This window comes from Fistularia commersonii, chromosome 16 (genome assembly GCF_037954325.1).
Source record: "Fistularia commersonii isolate RoL2024-O1a breed Wild chromosome 16, RoL_Fcom_v1.0, whole genome shotgun sequence".
Lineage (NCBI taxonomy): Eukaryota > Metazoa > Chordata > Actinopteri > Syngnathiformes > Fistulariidae > Fistularia > Fistularia commersonii.
Genome location: NC_141299.1, coordinates 6,747,964 through 6,757,864, shown reverse-complemented (window position 1 = coordinate 6,757,864; position 9,901 = coordinate 6,747,964). Strand labels below are relative to the sequence as shown.

General features: G+C 40.4%; 1 protein-coding gene across 1 annotated transcript; it reads right to left on the bottom strand.

Moving 5' to 3' along the window:
* Positions 1–341: 341 nt before the first annotated feature.
* On the bottom strand, positions 342–9,360 carry scamp4 (secretory carrier membrane protein 4). Its single transcript, XM_086162552.1, has 7 exons — positions 9,232–9,360; positions 8,709–8,735; positions 8,487–8,615; positions 8,245–8,401; positions 4,800–4,901; positions 1,996–2,113; positions 342–1,900 (listed from the first exon to the last, which is right to left on the bottom strand). Exons 2-7 carry the CDS (start codon positions 8,713–8,715, stop codon positions 1,712–1,714), a joined length of 702 nt encoding a protein of 233 aa, XP_086018678.1. The 5' UTR covers positions 8,716–8,735; positions 9,232–9,360; the 3' UTR covers positions 342–1,711.
* Positions 9,361–9,901: the final 541 nt, after the last annotated feature.

The following is a 9,901-nucleotide window of genomic DNA, read 5'->3' as shown; positions in this document are numbered from 1 at the left end:
ACATCTTAGGAAATCAATAACACTGCAAAATCTCTTTCGGTGGGTGAACGAGTTTACAGCTTTCTTTTGGAAAACTGAACACAACAACAGAAAATTAAACCCGCAAAACCAGAAATTATGTGGTCCAGTTTGGGCATCGAACTGTTCTTTCATCAGAGCTTCACCCTAACAGTGTGAAGGGTTATTTGAAATAGGGTTTATAAAAACTCGATTCCAGCCCTACAAATCACATCGTTCTACATTGCACATTATAGTGCAGAGTAAAGACAGCCAGTTACCTTCCCAAAAATAAAAAAAAACATGTTTAAATTTTCACTTTTTTCCAATTTAACCAAGACACATTCCAAATGAGAATATTTATTGAATTGCTGCAATATTTCAAAGTCAATTCAAGACATCCAGAATACTGAGTCATTTATCAAACAGAAAAAAACAACAACCCTTAGCAGTTGAAGGACCATGAAGGACACTTTAGTAACAAGAAAACAAAAATAAAATCTTGTCCAGCACCTTCTCCTTCTGACCAGCGTTCACACCATCATTACACTGAGCCAAAATAAAAAATGGTATTACACAACATTTGTTGTGTAATACCTGCATAAGATAAAACAGAATGGTTTTTAAATCATATTCAGTTATTCAACCATATAATTGAAATAGTTTGAAACATTACCATGCGTGATTTCACTTTATTGCTGATAACATCAGCAAGTCTTTTTCATTCTTGTTATATTTTTACACTTTAAGCAACTCAGTTGTCAACCTATCAGCCCATTTCAGGCTGCTTGCAAGTACTCTGTTGTCACTCAGCACAGACCTCAGTCCATCTAGGGGGAAAAGTGACTGAAACATTGACAACTGATAAGGTGCTTTCATGGCAGTTGTTCACCACAAAAAGCAAACAGCGTAGATTTAGAAATATATGGAACAGAACATGGACAACACAAAATCTACTGTTGATCTAATTTTTTTAAACTATTAAAACAATGAGCAGAGGCAAACGTTATGGCACAGGAGAACCCTCAAGTAGTGCATACATACCAACATTGCTTCACTGAAGCATAACTCCAGTTCAACGGAAAAATGAGCATTAGTTAAGGCAAAACTCAATCTAGATATTTGTCCCATGCAAAAACTGCACGCAATATTAAGGCGGATTTCAATGAACTGCAGCTGAAGCAGGCAAGCATAGAGTTTTCAAGCGCAAGAGAAACTAAAAATAAGTCCTGCAAGAATACACAGAGGACAACACCTCCACCAGATAAAAATGGTGCAGTTTGCAACCTGGTTCCTCAGCCTTGTACAACTTCAAGCATGCAGATCTGGCAGCACATAAACAATCTTGTGAAATAGTACATAAGGCACATGCCCCTCATTTACGGCTGACCTGAGAGTGCTCACACTCTTTTTAATAGTCATTTTGCAAGAAAGAATATCCTAAGCAAACCTCATAAACATTAAATTGTCTTTTTTTTCACTTCAATATCAACTTTTTGTAAACAAGGTTCAAATGGAATGGCATATTTAAAGAACAAAATATTTGTTCGCACTTTATAGAGTCTTTTGATAAAATGTGATAACGATTCTGGCGTCTAGTTCAGAGATCAATATGCACTTTTCCATGTGGATTGTTGTGGTGCATTGAGGCGCTTTCATGTACGCTGAAGTAACAACCAGCTCTCTGTTTCCACCTACAGGTGACCAGCTTCGATTACCAGTGACTGTTATCTGGGTAGCTAGGCACTGCAGCGGGGTACTGAGGAAGGCTCGGGCCTTGAGCTGTCTGGGCAACGGCGTTGAACCCTGCCTCCCTCACGGGGGCGCTCTTCCACACCCCGGAGCTCCACTCCTCCTGTGCCCGCGCCATACTCCCGCCACCGCCACGATACAGTCTGTGCACCTGTCACAGTAGTAGGACAAAGGAAAAGAAGCAGTCCTTTGATATACGTCTCGGTGCAAAAAAGCTGATGAAAGTGTCCGTAAATGCGCACTCACCTTGAGGAGAACGAAAGCCATTAAAGCAGTCACCAGCGTGAAGAGCAGAGTTGTGATAAGCATCACTATAGCTGAGCCCACGTTTTGACCGAAAAACTTCACTGTCACAATCCAGCCGCTTTCAAAATTTTTGGTGGGAGTGAGATGAAGTATTATGGGTTAGTTTATCACAATGCAATTAGCAGTGTGGATTTCATACAATACACAGTTACTATAGATCCATTAAGTGGTGCGGTAAAAACTGTGGTGAAAACCAATGTAATAACGGCCAGCAACAGCTTGTGAAATGAGTAAACAACATACTTGATTTATATATGAAATAAAGCCAAAGCAAGTAACTGAGCTAACTGTTATTCCCTTCTTATTTGAACCTTACATCATGCACACAAATTTTGTAGTCAGCACTGACAAGTGTTACTTGTCAAATTTTAGTACATCTGAATATATTATTATAACTTCAAATATAATCATGATTAATCATTTATGTTTGCCAACTTATTAAGTTTTGTTCTAAATTTTTGAGCTCTTTCAAAAGACTGATATCTTGATGCTGATGTTCTAAATTGTCCATTAAAGATATTGTTATCTTCCTGCTGATATTTTAAATTGTCCATTAAAGATACATTAATCCTATTAACCAAAGCAAAAAAGGACATTTTAATATGATAAATTCCACATAATCTAAAAACAGACCTTTATTAAAGGGGACCCTGTCTGGGAGGACTTGTAGGCATAAATATGCTTTACTGTTTGTCTCATACTAGAATGTGTTGTTAATAAAACAAAAAAAAATGAAGAAACGCAAACAAAAAAGAATTGTGGTTTCTTAAATAAATAAATAAATAAATAAATCATAATTTATGACATTTTAACCCTGGTGATGTATACAGGTTGCTTGTGTTGACTCTGTTTTTCTGCGAGTATTAACTTTTGTTCGGTATGGTATATAGTGTAATAATGCAACATTATGCTGCTTTTGGGTGTAACTTCCAGTCCGAGGGTAACAAAGGGACTGATGCTAGTCTACACAGCTTTCCAAGGGACAAGAAGAGAGGAGAGGAGTGGGAAATTGCTTGAGGATGCACACAACTTCCTAAGGATGCGCGGCCCTGTTCTCACCGCCTCTCTCCCGATGCATTTGATGCATTCAGCCAAGCTAAGCTGCTGAAAGAGCTCATGGGTGCTGCTAGCTTTAAACTGACACTGAAGCCAAATGCCGTACAGTTGTCTATCACAAGCATACACAAGATCCTCGGGGAAATAAGGGAAGCCTGCTCAAAGAAACGCTACAGGGAGGAGACGCTGAATGTTCTCCTGCAAGGATGTTAACAACCCACTATTGCAGAAGTAGCATCTGATGAAACTAGACTACGCACGCGCACCATCATGGAGGAAACTGACGGCGAGCTATCAGGTCAGTCAAGACAGCAGTCTGTGAGTCTACAGTGAACAGCCAATGACAAAAAATGGAGCTCCTTAAAACAAACACTCTCTCTCTGTTAGCATAGCAATGCAGCTGCTGCACGCACACTAGCGACTTTTGCCTCTTTGCATCTTTGTTTCTCTTCCTTTTTAAGGTCATTTTGATTTCTGTCTTCAGCATTATCCTCCTTGCTCACTTCTGGGATCAAATGAGAAGGGATGTACACAATATGTTTTTGCACTGCACAGTTAAATTAATGGTACAGAGCCCAGGAAAACCCTGTGACGTCACTACCCAGGCAGCATTGAGAGAAAAGTATTTTTACAATTTTAAAGAAACTAAAATATGTTGAGGAATTCAATCATTTTTATGTAGCTGGTACAAATATTGATCAAATAGGACAACGTCTTGGTAACTGGGGATTCCTTTAACCTAATTAGAGGTATCACAGGTAAATTTTGGGGGAAAAAAAAAAAACACTTACTGGACTGTGTATGTGTGCAAAAGTTGAAAAAAAATGTTTTTCTTATGGCGTTTCTTTTAAATGGGTCGTTTCTGTAATGTGTGAACATGTGTCAAGTAGGGGGATATCTAAGATTACGGCTGTGGAACTGTTGTTGCTGAATGTTCTATTCATATTGTCGAATGTGCACTCATCAAGAAGAGACATCACAACTGATCAGCTCTTTGTAAGAGCTGTTGTGACAAATGTGCAACGAAAGTGTGATTTATAAGTGCACCTGCAACTTAAAAGGGCATTAGAGTTGACTTTCAGAGTAGTTTATTACTGTTTTGCCCAAAACATATACATGACTTAATGATAGGACTAACAAACACCTGTATGCCTCCAGCCTTGTTGTTGGTTAAATATCCTCACAAAGAAGAATTAATGCATCATTAGGGAGTTTATGCGTTTGAAGTATTGCTTTGAAGCAAATATTGTTTTTAGAGTTAAATGATGTTAATTGATTTTGAAATAATTACCAATATTTTTTTTGAAATCATAACATAACTTACATACATGTTTTCTAATTTGGGAGTATCTCCATTGACAGGATGGCGCAAATTTGAATTATTGCCTATCATGACGCAAATCAATTTTATCAGTTTTTATCCAAAATTCAACTGATCTGAAAGTTTCAGAAATCCATCCATCTTCTGCCACTTATCCTGCACTTAGGGTTGCGGGGAAGTTCCAGAAATACATTCTAAAACTACTGACAAATCACTATCAGCATTTCTTTAATGCAATGACTATTAGCGTAAAAGCAAAGTGCTGCTGCAGGTGCTGATGGACGAACCAGTTTAAGAGATGATAGCAGCCACAAAAACAGGCAGGCAGCATGTGCAGAGTTTTGATAGCTGGTCTGGTTAAACTCACCAAGTTCCCCAGCCTGGCAGGCCTATCGCCTGAAGGAGGGCCAAAACACACTGAAGGAAGAAGATGAAGAAGAAGGCCATGAAGTTGAATGAGCTGTCAGCCCTATGAAAGTGGAAAGAGAAAAGGGGAACATGATTGGATGATACAGAAACAGGGGTGCTACAGCTATAAGCAAGTTCTAGATAAGAATGTTGATGTCACTGAAACACAGAGTTGATTTTAGACTTAACAAAAATGTATAAAATGATTAGAGGATATTTCACACTTTCCCTCCTCTGAGGTCTTTAAATTGCACAGTGGCATATGGGGAAGACAGGGTGAAGCCGGACTTTGAAACCAAAGCAAAAATAAAATGCATAGCCATTAAGAATCTTCTCGTCTAAAGTTACTTTTACAATATCAAATGGATTTGGTGGTTGGATGATACAAGTAGCACATAGGCCTTGAGAGATTATCCTGATTTTCACCCAACAATGCAGTGAGTATTTGTTTTGTCAGGGCTTTTGAATGATCAGTCTCAATGATCTTTTCAGGAAAATTTTCAGCCCCAATACTGTAGTGTTGATCAACGAGTCTGGAGACGGTCAGTCTGATTTAAAAATGCAATCATCCAATATTTTTGAAAGCAGTAATTCTAAATAGTTCACTAATTCAGAAATAAATGTTATTTGAAGACGCGGACAAGTCTTCTTTTACTTTTGATTGCTCCCTGACCTTATATCTGAAACATCTAATATGTGGTATGCCTCTGATGGACTCAGTCTAGACCATATCTTTCCTTGTCACTCTCGTAGAGAACATCAACTTCTTCATCACTGCTACCTCCAGCTCTGCTTCTTGTCTTTTCTTCAACGCCACTAAACCACACAGCATTGTTGGCCTCACCATTGTTTTGTATAACTTTCCTCTCATTCTAGCTGATATTCTTTTATCATATACACTTTTCTCCAGCCGTTCAAACCTGCTGGAACCTGTTTCTTCACCTCTTTTCCAAACTCTCCATTGCTCTGAACTGCTGACCCTAAGTACTTAAAATTCTCCACTTTCTTTAGCTCCACTGCCATTAGCCTCACCTTTCCACTTGGGGCCCTCTCATTCACACATATATTCTGTCTTGCCGTGGCTACCCTTCATTCCTCATTTTTCCAGATTATACCTCTCGGGATTTTCCTCCATCTGCTCCCTACTCTCACAACAGATCAAAATGTCATCTGCAAACAGTCACAGTCCATGGAGGTTCCTGCCTAACCTCATCCGCCAGCCTGTCCATCACCACTACAAACAAGAAGGGGCTCAGAGCTGATCCCTGATGTAGTCCCACCTACAGCACAGCTTGCATACATGTCCTGCACCAGTCTAACATACTGCTGTCACTCCAGACTTCCTCATACAGTACTATCGATCATGTGACAGCACCCTGTCATTTGTTTTTCTAGACCTAGAAAGGTATTGTGCCGCAACTCCTGAGCCTTTCTGTGCTTCTCGATCAACATTCTCAAAGCAAATATTGGATCCACAGTACTCAGGAAAACCATACGGTTGCTCTCAAACGCTGACTTCTCCAATCAGTTGAGTTTCCATTTTTCTTATCTATAACTTCATTGTATGGGTCATCAACTTTATTCCTCAAAAGTTACCTCAATTCTGCACATCTCCCTTATTCTTAAAAATGGGCACCATCCCACGTCTTTTTAATTCCTCATGAATCCTCTCATTCTCTAAGATCCTCTTGAATAATCTAACCAGAAACTCAACTGCTGCCTCTTCAAGATATTTCCATACTTACACGGGTATATTACCAGGACCAACTGCCTTTCCACTCTTAATCCAATTCAATGCCCTCTTTCATGGTCCACAATTGTAGTAAACCTCTTCTAACCTTTGCTCTCTTTCATTTTCAACTCTTCAGAGTACTCTTTCCATCCTCCCACCATTTGTCCAGCATGTGTCAATACATTCCCCTCTCTGTTGTTGATCACCCAAACCTGCTGCATGTCCTTCCAATCGCACTCCCTCTCTGTTTCGCCATCTGGTATAGGTCACTCTCTGCCTCCTTACTTTCCAACCTGGCATACAAGCAATCATATCCCCTTCGTTTCACCTTTGCTACCTCTACCTCCATCTTGTGCGACATCTCCCTGTGCTTGTGTCTGCTCTCTTCAGTCCCCTCAGTGTTTCACTTCTCTGCCAACCTCTTTCTCTGTATTTAGTCCTACACTTCCTCATTCCACCAGCGAGTCCCCACACTTACTTTCCTTCAACACACTAAATCCTTTCCTTCCTGTCTTCCTGATCACATTAGCTGTAGCTGTCTAGTCAACTGGAAGCTCTCCCTGACAATCAAGAGCTTTTCTCAACTCTTCTCTGAAAAGCATACAACACTCCTCCCCATTCAACTTCAAACACTTCATCCTCTGCTCTGTCTTTGTCCTCTTCATTGTCTTTTTCACCAGATTCATTCAACAAACCACGATCCACTGTGTTCCTATCCTGAATGCCAAACCTACCCATCACTGCTACATCACCTCTACTGCCTGTGCCAACATGTCCAAAGAAGTCTGGACCAATTACCACTCTCACCTTTGGTGATACTCTGCATCACTTCATTTAACTCACTCCAGAACTTTCCCTTCTCCTTTAACTCACATCCAACAGGTGGGGTATAGCCACTAAAAACATTGAGCATCACACCTCTAGACTGATCAGTCTACCTGATGTTCTTTTTGCACCTCCAGAACATTCCTAACAAACACCTTCTTTAAGACAACCCCTTCTCTATTTCTCTTCCCATCAATACTAGGCCAGTAAAACTTAAAATCTGCTCCTTAGCTTCCAGTCTTGCTGCCTTTCCATCTGGTCTCCTGGACACCAGTATATCCACCTTCCTTTTCTGCTTCATGTTAACCAACTCTAGCTTTCAACTCTCAATCTCAGACTCTTGCCTTATCTGTTCTCTCTCTGCTTCTGAACACACAATCCTCCTTTCCTCCTACAAACCACAGTAGCCCAATTTCCACAGGAACCCTGTAGGTCATTGGCACCAATGGCGGTCATTGGTAACCTGGGCTTTGACCGATCCAGTGGGTTGCAGATTTGATTCACATATTCGGTTTTGGCATAGGTTCTATGCAAGTTGCCCTTCCTGACGCAGGCCTCTGGATTTATCCGGGCTTGGGACCGGCTCAAAGACATTGGCTTGCAGCCACCTGAGTCTGCATTTGACAGTAAATATAAAAAAGGACACTATATACAAAAAAAATAATAACCTCAAAGATTTAACTCAAGTAATGTTTGGTAACATTTTGCATTTTTTCTACAGTAATGAATGATTGTTCCTTGGGATTTCACGACATAAGAATCCTAAATTATTTTATAAACAGATGCTATAAAAAATTTTGAGAATTAACAGAAAGTTAAGAATGTATCTTTGATAAGATTTACCAACCTGAAAGCTTTGTAAAGTGGTCTGAACCAGCATGTATAACTGCACGGACTGAAGAGGATGAGCCAGAGCAGAGAGTAGCCAAAGTTGATGGCACTCCCTCCCCCAGCCCACAAGGCGATACAAGAAATCACATTTAAACATAGTGTCCCCGAGTACACTGGGGAAGAAAGAGAACATGTGAGTCATCTTCTAACTCAAATGTGGTGGAGAGAATCTTCTGGGAATCTGGGCATAAGACTCACTCATCCAAAGTGTGTAGACTCTGCGCACCAACTGCTGATGGGGTGCTGGAATTTCCTCTTCGATATTCTGATAAAAGCAGGGTTTGATTCTCACAAACTTGGGGAGAGGAGGGAAGTTGTTGACTCGTTCTAAAACAGAGTGCGAATGTCAACATTGTGAAATATTGTCATCGTAGCTAAGACATGACAGATGAATGTTGACCAAGGTTGAAAGTGACAAACCTGCCATCTTGATATCTACACTCTCTCCTAAAAAAAATAAAATAAAACAATAGTGAAGATATACAATTTAAATAAGCAAATAGCCGATACGGATTTTAACAACATAACTTTTTGACATCATCCAGCTGAGACAGCTGAATGACACAAACAATCTTAACTTTACACGGCTAAAAAACAACCTTCAGCCATGCAAAGAGGCGACTCAAACATTTGAGAATCAGGTGATGTTCGTTTATTGCCTAAACTACTCCTCTTCGTTGCACATCCCATAATGACCTCAGAGGTTGACGCCGATATTTTCGGAAAACAATGTGAAACTTCAACAGGGTATTTATTTATGAAGGTAATGTTAGCCCGTGTATAGCAGTTCACGTGTTTTCGGCAGCTGGTCGTCCGACAGTGACGGTGTGAACGGTATCAGCAGCGTCCGTTATTTTCCCTTAATTAACTGAAAAAGAAGTGAAAGACCGTTTACGAGTAACATCCACTATTAAATGAAAACCATTGAAAACGAGTGCATTACCGGGGCACCGATTATCTCCTCACGTTTCCGTTGAAAATCTCGGGGGTCCCGAACCGTTCCGGATCAAACAGACTGCGGCTGCGCCGCACCGCAACTCGTGTAGTTCCAAAGAGTTTACGTTCAACTGGCTGGGGCGCTAAGACAACTACAAGTCCCAGGATTCCTGTGAGTAGTAAACGGAAAACGCGTGACTTCGGCATGACGCCGCTCTGCGAGTCCACCCAACGGTTTGTGTAAACGCAGGGAGGTAACCCATCGTTTGGCAGTGTCAGGATACAGTATGATAATATCCATAAAAGGCGTTCGAATAATTATGGCTCAACCATCCGTGCATGTATGTGTGTAGACACATAATTATACGGTATATGAATCTATATAGACATAATATGGTATATTAATATCACTATCGTTCAGAAACCGAATCAGCTTCTCGGATGACAGTTGAAACGTCTTGAAATGAAGAAAATCAAGTCGAGTTGTTTCGATTACAGAGAAATTATCACTCAGAAACTGACAACGACCTCAATTAACTTAAAGAAACTTTCTTCCAACTCCATTCTCCGTTCTTTCCGCCGTCCCACAATATGGCAACCCCTTAGTTGTAAAAGTCAACGTCCGTAGCCAATCAGAACCTCCTGAAAATCCCTCAGGAGGCGTGGCTTGCAGAATA